Here is a 27,048-nt window from a genome sequence, read left to right on the forward strand (position 1 = left end):
GGGAGAGGTTTGCTGCCACTCTGTAAAACCAGGCAAAGGGGTTATAGACAGCATATAAGAATAATATGACAATTACAAGGAAGCATGGCAGGCGGGCCTTACCCCGTCTTGCTTGGCGTCCAAAGCCGCCTTCTTTCGTTGCAACTGCTCTTTCCTCAGTTGAGCAGCCGGCTTGGCAGGTGTCTTGTTAGCATCCACCATTTCCAAAGCCTCTTCTGCAGACGAAAACCGACTGGTTAGTTCCTTTACAACAAGTTAGTTAAAAAATAAACATTAAGAAAAATAACAGTCGGAACAAATTACATACGTCTCTCAAACATGGTGTTAAGACCATAGACGAAGAGAAACGCCTCATCTTTCAAAAAGTCCGGGTGGGGTATCCAATTTTTGGGCACAATTATGTGATTCCCATCATCCAAAGGTTCGGTGGTGGTCTCAAAAAATCCCGGCTCTATTATTTGCTCCCAAGCCCTAGAAGGAATGCGAGGAAGGGCACACTTTTTACCCAGCAAAGCCGGGTCCTTATTGTACCGGCAAAGAAACTGGTTGTGGCCTAAAGAGGGCGAAGAGATTAAGTAAAACTTCTCCTTCCAGTCGGTCCACTTCGAAGGCTTGTCCAACGTCATCATATACTGCGGATGCGTTGTCAAAGTGTACCATGCCCCAAATCCACCTGGGGCCCGGCTCATGTAATGCATGTGAGCGAAGGCCTTAAAGCTAAGCTCAAGGTCATGGAACTCACAAGTGCCTATATAACATAAAATGTTAATCCACGAGTTGGGGGTGAGTTGCCAAACGCCTAACTCATACCCCTTTAAAATTCTTTTGATTCCCCTGTGAAGGGGGAAGCGGAGGCCGGCTCTAATCACAACCTCATAGCAGCCGAAATAGTTATCAGAGTTTGCAATATCATCCTCCCAGGCAACCATCACCTTCGCAGGCGGTACTACTATGTCCCAGCCGGCCCCTATTGGGTGTTTATTTGTAAAACCTGAAAAGCTACCCTCCAAGGTAGCAATGTCCTTAAGGGACATACCCGCCTGCGTGGGGTCTGTCACAGATGCCCCCCTGGCCGGCTGTTGATAGTCAGCAGCCATATCTTCTTGGTCAGAGCTGAAAGCCTCTGAGTCGGATCTTTCAGCGGCCTCTTCACCGCCTGACTCCTCGTTCGCATTATTAACAGAGGCGGATTCCTCGCCGCCCGACTCCTTTAAGATCCCATCACTGGGAGTGGTCGGGGTGCCACCCGGAGAGGATCCTTTTTGCTCATCTGAACCCTCATGCTCCCCATTCGGGGTAACTTCATCGGCGGGCACTACCAGAGCGCGCCGTCTCTTTGGCTTGGTAACCGTTTGTTTTACTCTAGCCATCATGTCTTGCATAGACACAGAGACGGAGGGATTCGGGGATGAGCAAGGCAGGTCCAAATGTCCAAAAAGGGCACCCCCGACTCTAAACTCAGCCGTACCAGGAGACCGGCTGAATGACCTGGGCAGTGTCGTGTGTGTCGATGGAGAGTTCATTTTATTTGAAAACGAATGTATACAAACGGAAAAAATGTAAAAAGTTGGAAGGGAGGAGAGGCAGTTACCTTTTTGTGTAACTCTAAAACTCTGAAAGCAGCCTCAAATGGCAAGCGGTTGAGTGCACTAAAATAGCAGGCATATGCTTGAGAAATCACTGCAGGCGGTATCAAAGTCTCTCTCTCTAGAAATGTTCTCTCTTTCTCTCTCTAGACTTGATAAAAGGTCAAAGATGGGGAGAGAAGGGGTGGTAAAACCTATTTATAGAGAGGTAAAACGGGGGCATCCTCGTCATACCTCAGAAGGTGAACAGTCTTTTTTACTGTTCACCACTCACAGGGTGACGCGTGTCACAGGCGCAACGTGGCCTGCCACGTCACCCCTGTGAGGGGCAAATGTTTAAGGTAAAAATACCCTAGACACATGGCCCAATCAGATAGGGACATGTGTCAAGCCTGGACAGATCCAACATGGGCCACTCGTCAGCTGACACGTGTCAGCCTCAAATATCAGCTAGAATTGCGGCCTTCAAGGCCCAATTCCTAAGAAAAGTCGCAAAACGACGCAGCCCATTAGGTCATAATGACTTAATGAGCATATATTCCCATGACCCTATAAATAGGGAGATTTCTCCCATTTTGGGGGCACATTCATTTATTACACTACCCTACATTCTCTCTCATCAGAGAAAACACCTGATCTCGGAATTCAAGATCACACTTTACTCTTCCGCACTCTTTACATTCTCCGAACTCGTTCTAACTTGATCATCAGAGGCGGAGCTCCAACCACCTGGAGTCTCCGTGTTTTGCAGGTACAGATCGCGCCGGACCAGTCTTGGTGACGTAACTCTCTCGAGGGACAAAAACACCCAAAACACGATCCACTTCTGATCCATTATTAGCCTAATTAATCCTCAAATTATATGATTTAAGCTACAACCTCTACAATGACAAGATATTTCCTTTGTAATAAATAAATCATAAAAAAAATCAAAAAAAAAAAAGACAAATACATATAATATTAAACAAACCAATATACGTGCATTGGGTGGAGTGAAATAGCCTCCTCTGTTTTTTTAGTTGACACTTTTCTATTATCACGCTTGCCAATGCATGTTTTTAACGATTAATATCTTTAATTATCAACATTGAAAAATTATAAAAAGTGGATATTAATAAAATATACATTGAAACGATTCAAACAAGATCTCACGTGAATATGTTTTATCGTATTTATAAACCACAAAATCGAGTCAAAGCGTGTAGTGTGAGCAGTGTAAAAGTCAAACGGTGTCAACCTAAAAAAAACAGCGGAAGTATGTAGTTTGGCTTTAGTTACAACTTATATAGTTCCATAATGGCTAGCATGTAGCTCTATACTAGGTATCTAATGTGGATTAGGAATTAGGAAAGACCAGTATTTGCAAATACTGTATACAATATAGTTTATTTATAAACCTAGAAGAGTAAAAAAAAAAAAAAAAAAAAAACTACTACATTAGTACAGTTACAAGTCAAAAAAAAATAAAAAATAAAAAGAATGGTTAGCTTGAAAGACTTGACCAAAAATGGGAAAGAACATATCAATAAAATTAAACCAAGCAAAATGTCTTTGCTATTACTTCTGGAAACCTGCAACAAATCCCCTTCTTCCATAAAACCTCACTGTGTCCCCTATTCTTTACATTTCCAATGTCGTAATTTCATGACTCGTCTACTTACTTGACTCGCTACTCTAACTCAATCAGTCTCTCTTTTGCAGCCTTTTCATACCCATATATACAATCTGACGGCGCTTCCTCTCTCTCTCCTTTGACCTTTAGTCAACACGCTACCGCCATTTTCTCTTATAAATTTTAAAGAAAATTAAAAGGGTACAGTACCACAGTAAAAAAATTAAAATAAAAAAAAAAATACTGAAAATAGCAAAGTGGATTTCAGAATCTGGGTACCAGCCAATTTTAATAAAGTGCCAAGATTTCCTCCCCAGATTTTCATTTTTTTTCCAAAGGACACACAAAAATTAAAATTTAATTAAAATTAAATTAAATAAATAAATGAAATTCCACCTTAGTATAAAAATTCCCCCACTTCTTCTCTTACCTCATTCATTCCCTTTCTTTCTACCTTTTCTCCTTCATCTTCTTTTCCTCACCTTAAGAAATTTAATAAAATTATAAATTTTCAAAAATAAAGATAAATTAAAATAAAAACCACACAAATTCACTTTCCTTTTTGCTCAACAAAAGTTTCCTGAAATTAAAATAAATAAAAACAATTATACACCGAGAGATTCGTATAAAGATTATGAATATGGCCCGGAACGGCGTCGTTTCGAACCGGCGATGGAAGTCAGAATCAGGAATTGATCTTCTAGATTCTCAAACTGAAGCTCATGTTCTAGCTGTCGATGATAGTCTCATTGATCGTAAAGTTATTGAAAGATTACTCAAAACTACGTCGTGTAAAGGTATATTACTCCCTCTGTTTCACGATAATAATTACACTTTTTTTTTTTTTTTAACGGTCTCCGATACAATTAGGCTCCGAAATTTAACTGTAAGTCTTGTGAATTGTTGCAGTTACAGCGGTTGATAGTGGAATGCGAGCTTTGCAGTATCTTGGATTGGTTGAAGATCAAAGAAGTTCTGCTGTTGATGTGAGTCTGATTTGTATATATATTTTCTCTGTTCTTTTTTAATCTCAACGTTAAAGAGATGCACGGTATTTGATTTGCATTCTATTTTTCTAATTTTTGGAAAACTTTGATGATATTAGGGGTTGAAGGTTGATTTAATTATAACTGATTACTGTATGCCTGGAATGACGGGGTATGAACTTCTCAAGAAAATCAAGGTTTGCTTCTTCTTTCTCATTTCTTTTTTTTTTTTTAAAAAAAATTACAAAATTGTTTTATTATCCCGAAAAAGATGGGGTCGGCTACATGAACCGATAGTTTTATTAACGATGAAAAATTCGGCATTGTAAAATAGCAGGAATCATCCTCTTTCAAGGAAACTCCGGTTGTTATAATGTCATCCGAAAACGTTCTGGCGCGAATCGATAGGTAATTTCAATTTTCTTATCCGACTCGAGAGAAGACTATCCTAACTTCTTGTGTATTTGTTAAGAGACGCATTTTGCAAATATGAATATTTTAATTAATTTTAAATTGTGTGGGAGCAGATGTTTGGAGGAAGGAGCAGAGGATTTCATACTAAAACCAGTGAAATTATCCGATGTAAAACGTATAAAAAACTACATGACCAAAGAAGAAGGATCCAACGGCAGAGAAAGTGGGATAAACAAGAGGAAAGAAAGGGACGGTTCAGATCAATCCTCAGAATCACAATCACCTCCTTTATCAAGATCTACATCGTCCGATTCATCAACGTCATCGTCGTCGTCTTCATCGTCGGATTCTCCATTAACACCTCCCTCTTCATGTGAACCGTTGGATTCACCCGTAACACCATCGTCACCTTCTGGACCGTTGGATTGTCATACTCCATCTTCACCTTCTCCTGAACCATCTCAACCGTTGGATTCTCCAACTAGATGGCTTAAGATGACCCCATCTGACCTGGCGGGGCCCACTTCTTGATCACTTGGTCCGGTTCAGGTTGGGTTTTTTATTAAAAAAAATTCGAAAAAAGCCGTCCAATTAATGTTTTTTTTTTTTGCCAGCATTTTGCAATTTACGGGGTACATCTAACGTTTTTTTTTTTTTTTTTACTTTTGTATTTTCGATGTTTTTTTTTTTTTTTGATAATTTTTTTTGGGATATTTCTTGGAAAATTACAGGATACTTATCATACTAAATTAGCTTATATCCCTTTAATTTCCACTGTAAATTAATGGAACAACCTAATTTTTTGGTTTTTCTTGCGGTTTAATTAGCATGATCTATCTTTTCAAATTACATAATGTCTTTACCAATTAATGATGTAGAGTTTTATTTGCTTATAGTTTTGTACTCCGTACTAAATACTATGGAGTATTGCTTATGTTCATTTTTTGACTTGTTTTTTTTTGACGTCTTGTACTGCTTTCTCGATATGAAAAATATTGGTTAGTCACGTATATTACTTACAATAATAAAGTTTTGATAGTAATCCATACTTTATTTGCTAATCGAATTATCGGATAACTAAAACTAGTTAGATTGAGGGAAAATAGAGTTGGAAATGATGGCCTAGGTTTATTTGCTCATCGATTTTTTTTTTTTTTTTTTTTTTTTTTTGGTGAATACGAGGAGGAAGCCCCAATGCTCATCGAATTATCGATTAACTAAAACCGCGCCTAGTTAGATTGTGGGAAAACACAGTTGGAAATGATGGCCTCAAAGCTAACGTTTTAGTTTGAATTATGTTGTCGTGTCGGGTTAGAGATTGTAGGACTTATTTATAAATCTAACAAGCCTTTGTTCTTTAATTCCTTAAATTTTAATATTCTCTACTTGTTGGGAATACGGGCACTTGAAATTCAAATTTAAGATCTTTTACTAGTATTACAATCGAAATTTTGTATGGAGTAATATTCTACCCATAAATATTTTTGAAATAGTAGAGTACTTTTTCCGTCCCCTAAAATTTAACCCTTATGCCTAGTTTTAGTCCTAAAATGATCGATCCATTTGCATTAAAATACATATTAATTTACAATAATATTTGTGTAAAATTAGCTTTTCCATGTAAAATTTTGTTTTTTTCATATACTTTTAATATTTTCTTTCTATCATTTTACAAATCTCCTGTAAATTTATCTTTCTAATATACTTTTACTTCTTTTTATTTAACTTTCTTAATACCCACGAAATTAATTCAAAAGAGTTGTTTTTTCAGGAATGGAAGGAGTATAATATTAAGTTTCATTAATTTCCACTCATGAGGAAGGCCTCTTCATTTTCTTACTTCGAAAATAACACTATTATCATTGATTTTGGGTGATTGTATGGATTAGGTTAGTTTGATGTAGTTTTCTTAAGGATCTTGTTTATAGATTTTGATTCATATGAAAGGATTTGGTTAAGGAGAAAAAATAATTAAGGTTTATTACAACATTGATAGTTCAACGGCAAGACCGCAAGAGGTATTAAAAAATGGGCCATGGTCTAATTTATGTCAATTCACAAATCTTGTAAGAGGGTCCGCTGTGATTTAGTGAATCATCATGTTGAAAATTGCATTTCAGTTTCTTTCCCTCGTTTTTTTATGTATTCATTCTATAGTACTCTTTTGTTGCTTACTTTTTGAGGTGTCTTGTGTCTACCTTATTTATGAAAGATGATTTATCTCTTCTTTCCCACTACATCATTAGTGGTCATTTACTTGATGAAATAAATATCCTAATCACCCAAGGTAAAATTGGAAATTTTAACTTAAAAAAAAAAAATTTACAATTTTACGCGCTATATGAATATACTCCGTATCATTTTGACGGGTGTGTGAATGATACCAAATAGCTAATATGTTCATGTACGTCCTTGGTTTTGAATAATAGAAGAAAAATAATTGGTATCTCAAAAGTCTTTTTAATAAGTAGACAACTCCCAAAACAAACACAAGAAATATAGATCTCATTTTTAGCATATAATCTACATATTCCAACTTCCTTCATAAAAACAAAAACTAAAAGTTTTCGACTTTTATAAAATCAATTTATAGTCATCAGTCATCCCTTTGGGGAAAAAAGGGAACACGCCGATGTTGATTTTTATCCACACATATATTCACGTACAGTATATTTCATTTGAATTTTAACAAAACGGGGAAAAAATATTAGAAATTTCTTAGTAGTAATGAGAAGGGTATTTTAGGTAATTCCAAAACCGAGTACGGGAAAAAGAATATGGGGAGGGAGGCTGGACTTCTGTTATGATATGGAAAAGATATGAAATGATATGATTCGGATTACGGGAGGTGGGATTGATATCTGTTGTCTGCTATGCCAAGCAAGAATACACCTAATTTTTGATTAAAATAAAACTTGGTGCAAAGATTACACGATGTTATAATAATATGTAAAATGTACTTAAGTTTATGTTGATGAGATGTGCATGCTATGTATCTTAAAATAAAAAATAAAAAATAAAAAATAAAAAATAAAATAAAATAAAATAAAATTAGAAACCATGTTATCTTCCTTTACTAGTTAACTAGATTAGTTCCCGTGCAATGCACGGATATAATAAAAGAATTTATAATTGTATAAATTTCAAAAACACATAGTTAAAATATGTAAAATCTTTGTATTACATACGGTATTATTAACATAAATCAAACTACAAAAATTATAATACTATAAACAATAGAATATTCACGTCTACAATAAAAATTAGCGAACTTTGTAATTAGATGGGATAATCACATATTTAAAAGGTTGATATTTGTTTTCCTTAAGATTTTTAAAAGGTTCTTAAAAGAAGAAGAAATGAAAAATTGAAAACTAAAAAGTTTATTGTACTGCATTAAAATACCTTGCAATCAATAGATTTTTTTAAAAAAAATATGAAAGGAAAAAAAGTTTAGACGGAAAAAAAATAAAGAAAAAGCTGACACGTGTACAATTTGAAAAAAAATGATGATATCAGCAGTTGTTTCTTTAGTACTCCCTCCGTTCCACAATGATGTTCCTGTTTTGAATCTTTGACTTTTTTAAGAAAGAGAGAATCTTCTAAATTTCTTTTAATCTATAAGAGCAAATATAGTCATGTGGGATCTAGTTTGATTCGTCTTGGTGAGTAGATTATTAATATCTAACTTTTATTATTTTTGCTAGTGTGAGATTAAAGATATTTGCGGTCAAAGATGGGTAAAATTTTGCATCGATTTGCGAAACAGGAACATCTTTTGAAACGGAAGGAGTAATATTTATAGATTAAGAAAGTGGGCCAAACAAATAAAATACACTGTGGCTTGTGGAATTGGAGCTTGGAGGTAGGTTCCTCTTGCAAGTCGTGACTAATTTATACAACTGGATAGTATCATCTATTGTGCATTTTCTTGTTTATGGAAAAATTCCGTTTTGCTACCTTGAGGTATCGCGAAATTTTACTTTGTTATTCTGTGTATAAGCGTTATAAGATTGAATTTAAAGTTAAGATGACGTTTTATTTGTGATTCATTAGTCCTTTAACTTAGAAGATATTCGGTAAAAACAAATGAATATGGATATGATGGCATGACATTTAAATCAATTAAGTATATTCACTATAACTCGTAGAACAAAAAATATCGACGAAATACGCTACTTCTTTCGTTTCATAATGTTAGTCCCATATAGAATTAATCACATAAAATAAGAAAACAAATATATTTGGAATCTAACATTAAAGTACAACATAATTCATAATTAGTTTATCTTAGTTAACTTTTTTGATTTTTTATTAGGAAAGCACAAATCATAATTGCATAATTTAAGGCAAAAATTTCCTTACTATCAATCCACAATCAATTAATTCCAAAAAAATCAAGTTATAAATAAAATATATTCAATATAGGTAGATCTTTTTAAAACGCCCAAAATAGTATATGAGACTAACATTATGAAACGGAGGGAGTATTAAGTTTGCAATATTAGTGGATGTCATACAAATACCAACTTACTCAATTTAGTCAATACAATGTTCAAGTACTTATTATTTGTATGTCCATGACTTGATGGAATAAAAATACCATTTAGTCCATTACCCCTTTAGTTGATTTAACTATTCTAATATTCGTAAAATCTCGATTCATACCATACTGAAATTTCAATCCCGACCCTCAACCAACCTTAAATCTAATATACTATTCAAGAACTTATATATCGACGTAGCAGAATATACGAAAAGAGAGATCGTCCGGCCCAATAAAGTGACTGGTGAGAGGTGACCCTTAATAAGATGATAAGGGTGAGCAGCGTAGGGCTTGTGGGTTCGAGGGAATGAGCTGGGAATTAAACCAGCCAAAAAAGGCGGCCAAAATAGAGACAGCCAAGGCTTGGGGTCATGCTGTAGAATTGTCCCAGGCAGATCCCCTTTTGGCTGGCAACTATATCTTGTTATCCAATTTTATTTTATTTGTCGCCATTTTCTTCCGAATTTTTTGCCAACTACTTTTTTTGTCACCAAAGATCTTCATCTAATTGATCTAAAGCTTACACACTACCTAACATTTTTTTTTTAAATAAAAACCGCTTACAAAAAATTAGTTCTTGTTCACCAATTACACACTTGCTTATCTCTTAATTATATAAGTACTGAGTAGTCCTGTTTTCTATTGGTAATTTATCAACTTTCATAGATTTTGTTCTGACTCATAAGATTTTTTACATAGTGGGCCGGCAAAATCCACCTTTATTACTTTCTTATGTGATTTCCAAGATGTCAATACATTTATTACAATTATTTTTGAGGCACCATTCCTAAATATAGATCCTAGTTGACTTTGACACTTCTTTTTTTTTTAAAAAAAAAAAAAAAATTGTTTGTGAAAAATAATGTTTCACAATTATATTTCAATGATACATACTTTCTAATCTAGAATAAAAGTTGGAGAGGAACCTTGGAGGTTGACGGGCTTTTATGGGTGGCCGGAGGTGGGTAATAGAAATCTCTCGTGGAGCTTATTAAGGGATTTGGTGACTCAATCTAGCTTGTCGTGGGTGTGCATTGGGGATTTTAATGAGATCATGTTTCCGTCGGAGAAAAATGGAGGCAATGATAGAGCTACGTGGTAAATAGAGGATTTTAGAGGTGCGGCGGATTTTTGTGGCTTGAGAAATCTTTCTTTTTCATGACATGCCTTCACATATGACAATGGTAGAGAGGAACATGAAAATACACAATGTCACCTTAATAGAGCTTTGGTGACTAATGATTGGTTTACTGTTTTTCCATATGTAAATGTGGTTCACTTGGATAGAGATTAGTATGATCACCATTATAGACACCTAAAAATGTTTCCCCAAAACCAAACCTGATGATGAACAATCTTTCACCGCCATTATTGGTCGGGTTGAATATTTAATCTTTGGATTGCTTAAATTCATATTCAATCCAACACATTTCGTAAATCAACCCAATTTTCAGTCCATTTCCCTAAATCATAACTTATTTTTCCTCATTTTGTGTCCACATCACAAAACATAGCTAAAATGATTTTTTGTCCCTTTAATTTTGATCCAAATATTATTTGATTGAATAGGCCTTGAAATAAGCTTTCCAACGGCATATCATAAGCCCAATTTCGATTTAAAACGAAGAAGATATGAGCAAAACACTAAAATTCGGCCCAAAACTGACACCCTTTCACTAAAATGGCCATATATTAAAATAAACTAAAGACTTTGACCTGATTTAGATTGGGTTAGAAAGTACACTTGAATATCTTTCCAACGATATATTATATGCCTTATTCCGAGTAACAAATTAAAAGTTATCGAAGTTTTTAAAACGAGTAAAAACTGGAATTTGCCGCGCCATTGCAAAAGTGTCGCGCCACGTCATATTTTACCGTGTCACGGTACATTCTACCGTGTTACAAAAATTTGCGCCGTGACAAGGCAATTTCTAGGGTAAATTTCTCCACATCGCTTCAATTGTAGGGTTCCGTACCTTACCCTCATATTTTCTCTATAAATACGAAGCTGATTTCTTAGTTTCGGGGCACCAAATAATTATCTCTTCCTCTATTATGCACCAATACACATTCTAATTTCTCTATCACATTCTAAGCCTTAAACTTATTCTCACTCCATACAACACCCAAAGTTCCATACTTAAACCAAGGCGTGAAAGGGAGAATCGATGGAGGATTTGGACCAAATCAACTCTACTTTAATTTAATCTAATTTCAATTTAATTCAATTTATATTTTGATTGAAGTTACTAACAACTTATTCATGATGTAGCAATTTAAAGAAGCGCGGAACGTGAGTAATTTATTTACTTAATTACTCTTATTTTTATCCTTATTGCTAGTATCATGATTAGCCTTATTATTATGCTTTAATTTGACAAACGTTATTATGGTTATATTGCTTCCAATTTTAATATTAATTCTATTGTTTGTAGTTGATCACCGTATTGCATGTTAAAAGGGAATATGTAATTGAATATAACACCTAATAAGATAATTTGGACAACCGATTATGATCCTTTTTAATCTTGTTGCTTAATCAAGTGATCACAATATTTTAGAATTATGTGTTGCCTTAATATTCAACCAAGTTAGCATAATATTAGTTTGGAGCAAATTGAATCTTTGTTTGAGTGCGTTTGAGATTGAAAAAAATACTTTTCACAATAAGAATCGAGTAAAGGTCAATACAGACGAATGTAACTCTATGACTCATTTCATACCATCATCCTCGATCCTCCTTTCGTGGTTCCGAACCATATGGAGTTAGTAATTTCATGGATTATGAATGGGGTAGGGCTGTACACCGGTCCAAAACCGGACCGGACCTGGACCGGACCTGTTGGGACCGGGACCTGAATCTCTGTTTTTCGAGGACCGGGGACCGGACCGGAATCAACAGGTCCGGTTCCGGACCAGACCTGAAAAAACAGGTCCGGTCCGGTTTTGGACCTGATTGGACCTGTTTTTTTATTTTACTAGAAAAAAAATCAATTTGAAAAAAAAAAAAAATGCATGTTAACCAAATTTAACTGGTTTAATTATTCTTCTTCTTCACAAAAAAAAATTAATAATTTCAGATTCAAATTACAAAAATAAAAAAACATTAGGAAGCAATTAGGACTTTTATTTTTTTAATATAGAAAAACAACCCACAAATTATTAACCAAAAGCTGCTAAGTCAGAGATTACAAAACGAATTGCTTCATAAATTATCAATCCACACTCTTAATTCTCCAAAATGCTTGCTGAGGTGAGCAAGGCAGTTAGCACTTAATTAGCAGGCAGGCAGCAGGATTGCAAGAACCACCTCAACACAGCATCCATAAGAACTGTAAGCCCAGATGTAGTGACTGCTGGGTAGCCAGAAGCACGCAATCTCGTGGTTGCAATCGCTGGAGCCACGCGTTCTGGTGGTTGCGATCGTTGGAGCCGCAATCTGGTGGCCGTGGACTATACAATTGTGCGATCTAGTGGCCGTGGAGTTCGCGTGCGGTGGTTGATGGACGATGGACGCCAGGTGGTCGCCTGAGGGGAGCGTACAGCCGTGCAGCGTGAGGAATTGACGGATGTCGGCTGAGAGCTTGAGAGAGCCAGAGAGTGGGAGTTAGTCAGTTAGGGTTAGAAATGAAACTGATTTCTTGTTTTGAATAAAAAAGTTTTTTTTTTTTTTTTTTATATAAAAACACAATTTTACCGGGTTTCAAGTCCGGACCTGAAAACCCCGGTTTTAGACCTGATCCGGACCGGGACCGGAATTCTTTAATTTCAAGGACCGGGACCGGACCTGAATTTACCGGTCCGGGTCAGGTCCGGTCCCAACAGGTCCGGTTCCGGTCGGTTTTCAGGTCCGGTTTTATTTATGTACACCCCTAGAATGGGGTGTGTAGGGAATAATTTCAAGCATCCCACACTTGAGCCCTACTGTGATCATACACTTAAGCATGGTGGCGTCCAAATGAAAGGAAGCTAGAGCAAAATAGTCGCCAACAAGTTTTAGGAACTTGTAAACCGTTCACGGGGTGAAGGTTACACCCCTTCACAATCCACGAGATCGCTAAATCCATAGTGGTCCTGAACCCTGACTAGATATTCGTGGACGAAGATACAAATCCAACCTAAAAGAGATTGAATCTGCCCTAAATAGGCCTCTATTTTATTCTTCTCATATTCATGTGCGCTTTCTGACTAACATACAATCAATATATTAATACTAAACCTGTTTAATCTATGTTGGTTGAATATTAATGCACAAACAAATATATTATTGGCGATCACTTGAATTAAAATCATATTAGCCTAAAATCAAATTATTAATTATCTTATTAAGCGTGATGTTGACCCTTATGAGGTTTTGATGATGATGTTAAGAATTGAGCAAACTTCCATTTAATAAGGAGTTTATAGTATTGTGATGTTTGCAGGTTCGGTAAGCGTTGGGAGCTGAAGTAGGAACTGAGACAAAGGAACTTTAGAAGATCCATGAGGACAAGTAAAGACAGAAGAAGAGTTCCAGTAATGGAACTTCCCGAAGTTTCCTAACAGGAACTTCAAAACGGGTTGTGACGACCTGGTTCTGGTGTAATGCTGGGGCAAGCCTCAACAACCAAGGATCCGTGCAAAGATCGAGATATCAACTAAAAAAGATGGACTTCATAACTTATAGTTGTATAAAAGATAAGTTTGCTTTGTAGGTTGATGTAAACATGTTAATGGCTGTTATGCATGGACTTATTAGAAATCAGATAAAGCTTGGCTAACTAATCAATTCGTAAAAGATAAGTATAAGTTTTATGAAAAAGAATTTATTTGATTTTATCCTTTAAAATCTGATTTAACTCGGTTTTATCTTTTTCATAAAATTCTATCTTTTAACTAAAACGAATTTGATAAAATTTGCTTTTCAAATAAAGCGAAAATAAATCTGTTTTGGTTTCGGTTTTAAAGAGATAAGATCGGGTTTCTGTTCAAACTTATCTTATTTACGAAAAACCTTACTTTGTGAGCTGAGGAACCTCTATAAATATAGAAGTAATTCAGCGAAGCAAAATGAGAGTTTTAAGCGTGAAAACCACTTAGTGCTTAAGAGTAAGTTTGCCAAAGGTTTAAGCTTTATCATTTTGGTTTCGGGTTTCATGTGTAGCTTTCCATTTATGTGTTAGAGTGAGTCTTTGTGTTGAAATTGGTTTTGGGGTGAGATTGTGAATTCTCTTAAATTCACGTTTGAGTGTAAGAGTTTGAATTCTCTAAAATTCGAGTGGTAGTGAGTCACCCCGAGTGTGTCTTGGGTTGCATAGTGGGAAAAAGGAACCTGAGTGTGTCTTTGGTCGAGAAAGGAACCTGAGTGTGTCTTGGGTCGAAAAAGGTGCCTGAGTGTGTCTTAGGTCTGATAGGATAGGTTCTTATCAATTAGTAAGTGTCCGTGGAGGAACTTGCAAAGCAAAGGTCTGTGTAGTAGGTTGTACTAGGAGAGTTGCCTATTATAGTGGAATTTGTTTATAAGTCCCAATAAGGTCGAGGTTTTACTTCCAGCTAAGCACTGGAAGGTTTCCTCGTAAAATTGTTGTGCGCCTTAAGTTCCTTTTGCATTTTGTTTCTAATTTCTGTTTAAGTTCCGCGATTGGAACCTACTACTATTCAACCCCCCTCTCGTAGTAGTTCATCTAAACTAACAATTGGTATCAAAGCATGTTCTCACGAAGTTACAAGCAACCTTGTAGAGTAAGTTCCTAAAGAGATGAATGCACACGAGAAACTTGAAGAAGGGTATTCTACCCAAAGACCACCAATGTTCAATGGCAAGTTCTATTCATACTGGAAGAATAGAATGGAGATATTCATCAAAGCTGAAATTATCAAGTATGGAGAGTCATTGAAAGTGGTGACTTCGAGGTAACAAAAACCAATGCAAACAAAGAGGTAATCCCTAAACCACTGGCTGAATTTGATAAAGAAGATTATGAAAAATATGAGTTAAATGCTCAAGCAGTGAAAATCTTGCATTGTGGACTAGGACCTCATGAGCACAATAGAATCATGGGTTGTAAGTCTGCAAAGCAGATTTTGGATTTATTACAAGTAACACATGAAGGAACAAATGAAGTTAAACGTTCCAAAATTGACTTGCTAATGTCAAAATATGAAAGATTTGAAATGCTACACAAAGAATCCATTCAGGATATGTTCACTAGATTTACTAACATTGTCAATGAGTTAGAATCTTTAGGCAGGTCCATACCCATTGATGAACAGGTAAGAAAAGTTCTTAGAAGTCTTCCTCAAGATGAGAGGTGGAGATCCAAGGTCACTGCTCTATAGGAATCCAAGGACTTCACCAAGTTCAATCTTGAACAGCTCAATGGTTCCTTGCTCACTCATGAACTTCACCTTGGAACAAACTCTGAAAGTTCCAAGAATAAAAGCCTTGCTTTAAAGGCTTATGAATCAAGTGACTCTGAAGATGATGATATGGAAACAACCATGCTTGTACGGAGGTTCAGAAGGATGCTGGGAAAAAGAGCAGAAAATAACAAACGAGGACAGCTGAGTTCCAAAGATTTTAAGTGCTACAGATGCGGTTCCAAGGAACATCTTCTCAGAGATTGCCCTAATCCTAAAGAGGATGAGAAACCCAAGTACAAAGGCAAAGAGCAGAACAAGTATTACAAATCATCATTCTCCAAGGAAGATGTCAGAAAAGCCATGATGGCTGCATGGGGAAACTCTGATTCAGAAGATGAAGAAGAAGGAGAGTCCGTGGAAGAAACAGCCAACTTGTGTTTGATGGCTAAAACTGATGACAAAGCTCATCTGAAGGAACTTGAATCTGAGGTATGGTATGACTATCGACAACTCAAACATTTAAACAAAAAAAATCTTATGGACATTATTCTGGAACTTCAAAATGACTGTAAAGAACTAAACAGGTCGAAGTTCCAAACTGATCAAGTTTTAAAAATCCACAAAGAACATAGTGAATGGGTTGATAATATGAAAACTGATATTCAGACTAGATTCTTTGATTTATATGATAAAAATGTCCTTCTAAAAGAACAAGTTGAAAAATTGAAACATGATAATGTTCTGTTAAATGTAGAGCTAGCTCAACTAAAACTTGGAATTAACTCTCCTGACTCTGAAGTTCCTATCACAAGCCAACTCCCAAATTTTGAGAAATTAAAATCAGATTTGGAAGAAGTTAAAATAAAAAATCAAACCTTGGAGGAGGAACTTGCTAGAGCCAGGAAAGACAAAGAAGTGATTGATAATGGAATTCCATCTTGGATAGCTAATGCTCAAAATAAACAAGGACTAGGATATAAGAAGAAGTCTAGGAGAAATAAGAAGTATGTGGATCTACCCAGTCAAAAATTATGTTACTATTGTGGTGGTACAGGACATCTTCGAGCTGCATGTCCTAAAAGAATTAAAGATACTCTTAAGAATACTGAGCATGTTGAACATGTCTGGATGAAGAAACCTGACTCTTCTTCCAAAACAATGGAACCCAAGGAAACCTGGGTTCCAGAAACTAACGCTTAGTTTTCATGCAGGTTCCAGTGAGGAAGAACAACACTTGGTACCTCGACAGTGGTTGTTCTAAGCATATGACTGGAGACAAATCTAAATTTCTCTCACTGGATGCCTACTATGGAGGAACTGTGACCTTTGGTGATAATAAGAAAAGTGAAATTATTGCTATTGGTAAAATAGGAAGGTCAAGTTCCCACGCTATAGAAAATGTCTTTTTAGTCGAGGGTCTTAAACACAATTTGTTAAGTATTTCTCAATTTTGTGATAAAGGTAACTCAGTTAGCTTTACCTCTAATCTTTGTAGAATCATCAACAATGACACTAACAATATTATTCTTGAAGGAACCAGGAAAGGGAACACATATATTGTGGATATCAATGAAGTTCCAAGTAGTAGCTTAACTTGTCTTAGTATCATTGAGAATGATCCCCTATTATGGCACAAACGATTTGGCCATGCTAGTTTTTCTTTGCTTGATAAACTTGGGTCAAAAGAACTTGTGGAAGGACTTTCATCCATCAAGTTCCTAAAAGATAAAGTCTGCAGTGCATGTGTTAAAGGTAAGCAAACACGAATATCTTTCAAATCTAAGAATATGGTAAGCACCACAAAACCATTGGAACTTATCCATATGGATTTGTGCGGTCCTATGAGGATACAAAGCAGAAGTGGCAAAAGGTATGTAATGGTTATTTTAGATGATTTTTCCAGATATACCTGGGTTTTCTTTCTTGTAAGCAAGGATGATACGTTTGATCAGTTTGCTGCTTTTGTTAGGAAAGAACACAGAAGAACAGGTTGCCAATTAGTCCACCTGAGGTCATATCATGGAACTGAGTTCAAAAACTCAAAATTTGATGAGTTTTGTGATGAACATGGAATGGACCACAACTTCTCAGCCCCCAAGACTCCACAACAAAATGGAGTTGTTGAACGGAAAAATAGAAGCTTGGAAGACATGGCAAGAACGATGCTGATTTCCAGTGGACTGCCCAGGAACTTCTGGGCAGAAGCAGTGAACACAGCATGTTACATATTAAATAGAGTTTCTATTCGAGCAATAACCAACAAGACACCTTACGAGCTAATGAAAGGAAGAAAACCAAATATTTCATACTTTAGATCATTTGGTTGCAGGTGCTTTGTACACAACAATGGAAAGAGAAACTTGGGAAAATTTGATGAAAGGAGTGATGAGGCTGTATTCTTAGGATATGCCTCAAATAGTAAAGTCTTACAGAGTTTACAATAAAAGAACAATGTGTGTTGAAGAGTCTGTACATATAATTTTTGATGAAACTGACTATGTGATTGATGTACAGGATGATGATGATGATTTCAAAATAGGGTTGGTAAGAAGACATGACCCTGATGAGGAATCAACTAAATCCATGAAGCAGCAAGACAAGAATCCTGTAGCTGAAAACCAAACAGCAACTGAAACAGAAGTTCCTCAAGAGGAACACCCAGAGCTTGAGAATCCAGAACCACTGAATCAAGAGATAGAAGACAATGGTGCTGAACCTGAAAGATTGTATCCAATCAAGGACTTTACCCCTAAACGTTGGAAACATCAAAAGTCTGACCCAGTGGATATGATTATGAGTGACATAACCAAAGGAACTCAGACTCGTTCCCAGCTGAGAAACTTCTGTGCATTTTTCTCATTCCTATCTACTTTGGAACCAAAGAACTGTGATGAAGCCTTACAAGATGCAGACTGGATAATGGCAATGCAAGCTGAACTGAGTGAATTTGAAAGAAACAAAATCTGGAACCTAGTTCCTAGACCGGAACACCAGAAGGTCATTGGACTAAAGTGGGTGTACAGAAACAAGCTTGATGAACATGGAATCATTGTGAGAAACAAGGCTAGGCTGGTTGTCAAGGGGTACAATCAACAAGAAGGCATAGACTTTGATGAAACATTTGCACCAGTTGTCAGGTTAGAAGCTACACGCATTCTTATTGCTTTTGCAGCTTTTTTGGATATTAAGTTGTTCCAGATGGACGTCAAATGTGCCTTCTTAAATGGTTTATTAAAAGAAGACGTCTATGTGGAACAACCTCCTGGATTTGAAGATCCATAATTCTCAAATCATGTCTATAATCTTGATAAAGCTCTCTATGGGCTGAAACAAGCACCAAGGGCATGGTATGAGAGGTTGTCCAAGTTCCTATTAGATAATGATTTTAAAAGAGGAAAAATAGACAAAACATTATTTTTGAAATCTAAAGAAACTGACATTTTAGTTGTACAAATATATGTAGATGACATTATTTTTGGTGCAACTAACGAATCTTCGGTGAAGTATTTTGCTGACCTTATGAGCAATGAGTTCGAGATGAGCATGATGGGTGAGCTAAACTTCTTTCTTGGTTTGCAAATCAAACAAACTGAGAAAGGAATAATGATTCACTCGCAAAAGTATGTGAAGGAACTCATAAAGAAATATAAGATGGAAAGTTCCAAGTCTATGAGAACACCTATGAGAACTAACATCAGACTGGATGAAGACACAGCTGGAACTTGTATAGATCAGAAGATGTATCGAGGTATGATAGGCTCCTTATTATATTTAACTGTTAGTAGACCTGACATATCGTTCAGTGTAGGCTTATGTGCGAGGTTCCAAGCCAATCTAAAGGAATCTCATCTTAAAGCAGTCAAAAGGATACTTAGGTATCTAAAAGGAACTGATGACTTATGCCTCTATTATCCAAGAAATGAATCAATTGATCTAGTGGGATATACAGATGCTGACTATGCAGGTGATCTAGTGAATAGAAAGAGCACATCAGGTATGACTCAATTTCTTGGACCATGCTTAGTTTCTTGGGGTTCCAAGAAACAGAATACAGTTGCTTTGTCCACAGCAGAAGCTGAATATGTAGCTGCTGCAGCTTGTTGCTCACAAATACTGTGGATAAAACAAAAAATATGTGATTTTGGTTTAAAATTTGAATGTGTTCCAATTTATTGTGACAATACTAGTGCTATCTGTATATCAAAGGATCCAGTTCAACATTCTAAGGTTAAGCATATCCACATTAGACATTATTTTCTAAAAGATAATGTGGAAAAAAGGCTATATTAAGTTAGAATTTTGTCCTACTAATAATCAAATTGCTAATATTCTAACTAAGCCTTTGAGCAGAGAACACTTTGAGAACATGAGACTGGAACTTGGGATGATCTAGCTAAATTGATTGCAACTGAAGTTCCTGGATATGGCATCGTCAATCACAAGATCAATTAGAAGAATAAAACATCTATCACAATCTTGGTGTGATAAACATAACGGGAATGTCACCGTTGGCAAACTCTTGGAGGTTAGTACAATTAGCACTTATTAGACTGTACATAATTTTCAAGGGTATGTAGACATATATGTGACAAGTTCCTGGATAAATTGACTTTGAAAAATTTTCAATTCTCAAAATTTATCTTATACAAATAATAAATCTCATGAATTTATGGAAAAAGGATAGACTTTGAATCTGAATTTCCATCCAGTTGTTTTTTAATCGGATAAATACATTGTTCCTAGAAGCATAACTTTTCATCTCCTACAAACCGCTTCACAAAGATTAACCCCTTATAAATATCCTTCCAACCACCAAAATTAGTCACAGTCAAATCAATTAAACCCTCAAAATCTCTCAACCATAAAAATTCTACGGCTTAACCAAGAGAGCACCCATGGAAGGCGAAAATCCAAACCCTAACCAAAGTGAAAACTCACCCACCAAAGAGATAGATCCAACCTTTATACCACCAATCGAGATGATTATTACTGAATTTCCTAACCCTATCACCTCTGAAGCAAAAAGAACCAAACTAAAACCCCGAGACGAAATCGAAACCTCGTCTATTGCTAGTCTTCCAAATGTCATTGATCGAATTGTGGCTTGGAAGAAACGAAAGGCCGAGAAAAGTCTTGAGGAACAGATGGAGGAAGCAGATGCACTATCTAAGGGGGAAGACACTGTCAACAAGGATGACTCCGAGGGGGAAGAAGACCAAAAGATGTTGGCAAAACAAGCTGAAAGGTATGTGGTAGGATATATAATCGATTATGAATGGTGTAAGAAGGTGGAATTTTCTGAATTTCTGGAATTGATTGCTTTTCAAGGATGGGATGTTTTATTTTCGACTAAAGCTAAGAATTACTTGTATCCTATGGCCATGGATGAGTTTATAAAAGAATGCGAATTTGAAAATGGAGTGTGCATTAGTAGAATTAATGAAATTGAAATAGAATTTGATGTTGCTAGATTGGGAACTTTGCTATAAGTTCCATGTGAGGGATTTGAAACCTATATGAAAGGTGCTGTGAATGTGAAGGTGGAAGGTCACACTAAAACTGAAGTATTAACATTTTTAAGAGGAAAAAGAGGTGTGAGCGTTATGAACCACAATGATCTGTCTCCCCTGCACAAACTCTTGTTTAATCTTGTTAAAAAATCCCTGATCCCGAGAACACAAAAGAAAAATGAACTCTGCTACCTAGACATGGCCTTGATCTTTTGCATGTCTAAGAAAATCAAAATCAACTTTCCCTCTTTGATGATGCAACACCTAGAACACTGTATTGAGAAGGAGAGAAAAGTAGGATATGGTGCTATCCTGTCCACGGTGTTCGAAGATCTAGGAGTGAAGTTAGTGGATTTCTATGGTAGAATGAAGGAGAAGGGAGAGAACATAATTAATGGAGACACCTTGAGGGGATTGAGTCTTGAGGTTGTGAAAGGGAGATGTGAAAAATATGAAGCAAAAAAGGCTAAGGCAAAGAAAGAAAGTCCTCAACCAACAGAATCGGTTAGGAAGAGTAGAAGACTCACTGCAGGAACTCAGGTCAAGACAAGCCTAAGTGAACCTCTAGACATTAGTGACAAGGATGAGGGCACTGAGGAACTGGTCTCTGAACTGGCTAACAGGGTAATGCAGGTTGAAGGACAGCTAATGGAGATGACAGGAAAGGTGAGATCCCTGGAGAGAACTATTCAGAACCAGGAGGAGTTCCAGAAAAATTTCTCCACCATGGAGGCAAAGCTGCTAAAGATGGAGGAAGACAACAAGACAACTATTGAGCAGATTCTCAAGACTCTTGATGACTAATCCACTTATGCTCTCTGCCCAACCTATCCCTATGCCTATTTTGAATCCCTTGCTTCTGTTTAAGGAACTTTGTTATTTTGTTTTAAGTATTTTGAACTTGGTTTGTAATATTTTGAACTGCTCTGGATGGTTGGCTTTTGTTATAATATTCTGGAACTTTGTCTATATATGTATGCATTGCTTGTTAAGAAAATACAGGTTAATTAGTGTGAAAGTGCTAGCTTAAGAAAGCTAGCCAGCGCTGCTTCCAGCTAGATCCATAGTGGTCCTGAACCATGACTAGATATTCGTGGACGAAGGTACAAATCCAACCTAAAAGAGATTGAATCTGCCCTAAATAGGCCTCTATTTTATTCTTCTCATATTCATGTGCGCTTTCTGACTAACATACAATCAATATATTAATATTAAACCTGTTTAATCTATGTTGGTTGAATATTAATGCACAAACAAATCTATTATTGGCGATCACTTGAATTAAAATCATATTAGCCTAAAATCAAATTATTATTTATCTTATTAAGCGTGATGTTGACCCTTATGAGGTTTTGATGATGATGTTAAGAATTGAGCAAACTTCCATTTAATAAGGAGTTTATAGTATTGTGATGTTTGCAGGTTCAGTAAGCGTTGGGAGCTGAAGTAGGAACTGAGACAAAGGAACTTTAGAAGATCCATGAGGACAAGTAAAGACAGAAGAAGAGTTCCAGTAATGGAACTTCCCGAAGTTTCCTAACAGGAACTTCAAAACGGGTTGTGACGACCTGGTTCTGGTGTAATGCTGGGGCAAGCCTCAACAACCAAGGATCCGTGCAAAGATCGAGATATCAACTGAAAAAGATGGACTTCATAACTTATAGTTGTATAAAAGATAAGTTTGCTTTGTAGGTTGATGTAAACATGTTAATGGCTGTTATGCATGGAACTTATTAGAAATCAGATAAAGCTTGGCTAACTAATCAATTCGTAAAAGATAAGTATAAGTTTTATGAAAAAGAATTTATTTGATTTTATCCTTTAAAATCTGATTTAACTCGGTTTTATCTTTTTCATAAAATTCTATCTTTTAACTAAAACGAATTTGATAAAATTTGCTTTTCAAATAAAGCGAAAATAAATCTGTTTTGGTTTCGGTTTTAAAGAGATAAGATCGGGTTTCTGTTTAAACTTATCTTATTTACGAAAAACCTTACTTTGTGAGCTGAGGAACCTCTATAAATATAGAAGTAATTCAGCGAAGCAAAATGAGAGTTTTAAGCGTGAAAACCACTTAGTGCTTAAGAGTAAGTTTGCCAAAGGTTTAAGCTTTATCATTTTGGTTTCGGGTTTCATGTGTAGCTTTCCATTTATGTGTTAGAGTGAGTCTTTGTGTTGAAATTGGTTTTGGGGTGAGATTGTGAATTCTCTTAAATTCACGTTTGAGTGTAAGAGTTTGAATTCTCTAAAATTCGAGTGGTAGTGAGTCACCCCGAGTGTGTCTTGGGTTGCATAGTGGGAAAAAGGAACTTGAGTGTGTCTTAGGTCGAGAAAGGAACCTGAGTGTGTCTTGGGTCGAAAAAGGTGTCTGAGTGTGTCTTGGGTCGAAAAAGGTGTCTGAGTGTGTCTTAGGTCGAAAAAGGTGTCTGAGTGTGTCTTAGGTCTGATAGGATAGGTTCTTATCAATTAGTAAGTGTCCGTGGAGGAACTTGCAAAGCAAAGGTCTGTGTAATAGGTTGTACTAGGAGAGTTGCCTATTATAGTGGAATTTGTTTATAAGTCCCAATAGGGCCGAGGTTTTACTTCCAGCTAGGCACTGGATGGTTTCCTCGTAAAATTGTTGTGCGCCTTAATTTCCTTTTGCATTTTGTTTCTAATTTATGTTTAAGTTCTGCGGTTGGAACCTACTACTATTCACCCCCCCTCTCGTAGTAGTTCATCTAAACTAACACGTGATTTCAATTACAAATTCCCTTTAATCCTGCAAGAGAGGGTGTGATCAAGCAATAACAATAATATCAAGCAACATAATATTATAAATAACAACAAATCATAATGGTAATAACAATATTCTCATCAAAGCATAATATTGACAAGATCTTAGGCATGATACTAACAAGATTAATAACAACTCCTAGCATGTCACTAAGCAATAAAAATCAAAGCTTTATCCCTAACATGATACTAGAAAGATAGAGGAAATAGGAAGCAACCTAATCATGATATTAGAAAGCAATAAATAACATCCTAACATGATACTAAGAATTAAAATAATTTAAGCATGCTTTCTAAGGATATATAACTACTTACTTTGTTTCCTCGTATCTTTTTCTATAAAAACAATACACACGTTAATAACTTTAATAAAAATATTAAATCAAACGATTAATTTAAAAAATTAAAATAGGGATTTGGGACCAAACCCTCAGAAATTATCAACCTTTCACGTTTAGGCAAAGGCAACTTCGAGCTTGGCTAGGTGTGTCTAAGTCTCGTAAATGAGGAATGTTGTTTTTTGAAAAGGGAAGGCTTAGAAAAAGAGAGAAATAAAGAATAAGCTTTAGCTTTGAGAGAGAGAAGAGAATAGATGATTGTTGGTGATTAAAACGGAGGAAATTGACCCTATTTATAGAGAAAAATATCCGAAAACGATAGAAAAGAGTTAGAATTCGAATGGGAGTAAAATTCCTTTCGACGCGGCAAGATAAAAAGCATCGCGGCGCGATAAAAAAAGTTTTTTGCGAATTTTGTTTTTATCATAAATTTTGATCCAGAAGTTGAAATAAGTCATATAATGTCATTGAAATCTCTTGAAGTCTACTTTCCAAGTTCCAACCCAATTAGAATCATATTAAAATCTTCTGTAGAATAAAAGATATGACCGAAATAGTGGAAGGGTGTCAGTTTTGGATAGAGTTTCGTATTTCTTTCATATATTTTTTCGTTATAGCTTGGAATTAATATTATAATATATCATTGAAAATATAATTTCAAGATCTATCCAACCATATAAGATTTGGATAAAAATTATGAGGAAAGAAGATGAAATCTGACTGTCTTTGAACGTCTTTCATTTCGAATAGAATTAGGACTTTCAAAAAAAGAAGTTTTATTCAATTTCAAATCTTTAATCTTATCTTTTCAAAAAGGATAATTAAGATATTTTAGAAACTTATAGAAACTTCTAATTAATCCTAATTGGTTTATAAATATAATTAATATTAATGAACCCTCCACATGATCATTGGGTCGCACATAAAACTCATTTTAGGCCCATTTTAGTATTTTGACCATAACTACCTCGTTATAACTCAGAATTGGGATTATAATATATCGTTGAAAAGTTTTTTTCAAGCCCCATCCAACTACACAATTATTGGACCCATGTTATGGACCAAACTAAACAAAATTAGACGTTATTCGTAAATAGGATATGAAATGAATGATTTTCGAAAACAAAAATAAATTATTTTTATTAAAACATTTTAGAAAATAGAATAATTCACGAGACTCTTCAACATTTCACCTTCCTCGATATTCATTGACGTGAAAAGTACTCATCACTGGGTTTGGTTTTGAGGGAGACACAATTTGGTGTCTACAGATGCCCCCACTTTGACTGAGTTTGGAGAAACGTAAGTTTCGAAAACAAAAGTTGAAGTAGAGTTAGGAACTGAGAATGATTCAGAATGTTCCGCGATCCTAAATCATTCTTTTAACGCCGATACCTACAAACTAGCATTAGTTAAACAGATTAGAGAGTTAGAAACGCGTATCTTGAACCGTCGAGTACACGTCTCTGGAGTAACCAATTTGTTTGTTGCTGCATTTTGTTGTGACGACCTCCACAAGCTAGGGAACATCGCCAAAGACCGCTGCTTGTAGCCATCTTCAGTTTTGTGGTGACATTCTTCCACAAGATAGGGAACATTGTCGAAGATCACTGCTTGTAGCCATCTTCCTAATCTTGTCTGTGCCGTGACTCGATCATTTGATTGACAACTTTCACATCCTAGTGAAAGTCATCGAATACCTCGATACCTTGTGGTCCTCAGTTTGCTGATGCTTCGTTTTGTTGAATGCGTGCTTGGGGGTGGTGACAATCCTCTTTTTCTTTAGGAACAGTTGTCAACACAACTCTTGAATGATGACCGACAATCCGGTTTAAGGAAAGTTGTCAATACCGCGTAACAATCCATCCTAGGAAATGTTGCTACGATGAAACGACAATCCGCATCTCGGAAAATTAGCCAAAATCCAATTTTGGGAAAAGTTGCCAGTGCTGCGTAACAATCTGTCATAAGAACCTTGCTATGATCGACAATCCACGTTTTGGAACATAACTCTTGAAAGCAATGCCTTGGAAATTTGCCAATGGTATGAGACAATCTTTTTAGGAGAATAATGTCACCATCGACAATTCACGTCTTGGAACATTTGCAAAAAAGAGTTGACCGACAATCCGTCTCGGGAAAATTTGCCACTACTGAAATGAATGACAATCTACGTTTGAGGAACCTTTGTCGAAATATTAAGTTGAATAAAGACCTACAACAATCCTTTGGAAAATTTTGCCATAGGGAACTTGGTGTATGACAATCCAATCTCGGAAAAATTGCCAAGGATTTGATGACAATCCGAAGTTTGGAAAAATTTGCTAAATGGAGAAGGAGCATGACAATCTATGCTTGGAAACATTGCCAATTTGAGATGACAATCCAATCTTGGAAAAATTTTCGAAGATTTGATGAATGTATGACAATCCGAAGTTGGAAAAACTTGTCAAATAGAGAAGGAGCACGATAATCCATGCTTGGAAACATTGCCAAAGGTGACAATCCAATCTTGGAAAAATTATCGTTGAAGAAGATGCTCGACAATCTACTCTTGTAAACATTTTCAGTTTGAGATGACACTCCAATCTTGGAAAAATTGTCGTTTGAAGAAGATGTTCTTAAGCCTTGTAAAAGATCAAATTTTGCCAAAGGACCTTGACAGTTGATTTGCTTAAGGTTGATTCAAGGTTTGATGTTACTTGACTCAGTGTGTAAGACTTAACATTTTTGCTTGACTCGATGTGTAACTCGACGTAGTCTGTAACACCCCCAAATATCCCTCTACGAAAATACTAGTATAATACGTATAATTATACCGTAGAGATAGACTTAAGCGTATTACCGCCGCGTGATTACGCAAGGCTACTCAACTTACTAACAAAACCATACTTTGCAGCGGAAACTTCAAAACTCTCCTTTATTAATAATAACTA

The 27,048-nt window shown here is 36.0% G+C and overlaps 2 protein-coding genes and 1 pseudogene across 3 annotated transcripts; all 3 read left to right on the top strand.

Moving 5' to 3' along the window:
- The first annotated feature begins 3,649 nt into the window (after positions 1-3,649).
- On the top strand, positions 3,650-5,409 carry LOC145562518 (two-component response regulator ARR17-like). 2 transcript variants are annotated; one of them, XM_081622817.1, is made up of 5 exons: positions 3,650-3,995; positions 4,108-4,184; positions 4,304-4,381; positions 4,519-4,592; positions 4,712-5,409. In XM_081622817.1, exons 1-5 carry the CDS (start codon positions 3,833-3,835, stop codon positions 5,127-5,129), a joined length of 810 nt encoding a protein of 269 aa, XP_081478943.1. In that variant the 5' UTR covers positions 3,650-3,832; the 3' UTR covers positions 5,130-5,409. The 2 variants fall into 2 exon arrangements, with proteins under 2 accessions (XP_081478943.1, XP_081478944.1); XM_081622818.1 differs by having other exon boundaries at positions 4,522-4,592.
- Positions 5,410-19,140: 13,731 nt separating this feature from the next.
- Positions 19,141-19,882, top strand: LOC145565376 (secreted RxLR effector protein 161 pseudogene; annotated as a pseudogene).
- A 396-nt stretch (positions 19,883-20,278) lies between these two features.
- On the top strand, positions 20,279-21,968 carry LOC145564073 (uncharacterized). Its single transcript, XM_081624424.1, has 2 exons — positions 20,279-20,734; positions 21,623-21,968. Exons 1-2 carry the CDS (start codon positions 20,385-20,387, stop codon positions 21,801-21,803), a joined length of 531 nt encoding a protein of 176 aa, XP_081480550.1. The 5' UTR covers positions 20,279-20,384; the 3' UTR covers positions 21,804-21,968.
- The last annotated feature ends 5,080 nt before the right edge of the window (positions 21,969-27,048 follow it).

The sequence above is a fragment of the Chenopodium album genome, chromosome 10 (genome assembly GCF_948465745.1).
Source record: "Chenopodium album chromosome 10, dcCheAlbu1.1, whole genome shotgun sequence".
Lineage (NCBI taxonomy): Eukaryota > Viridiplantae > Streptophyta > Magnoliopsida > Caryophyllales > Amaranthaceae > Chenopodium > Chenopodium album.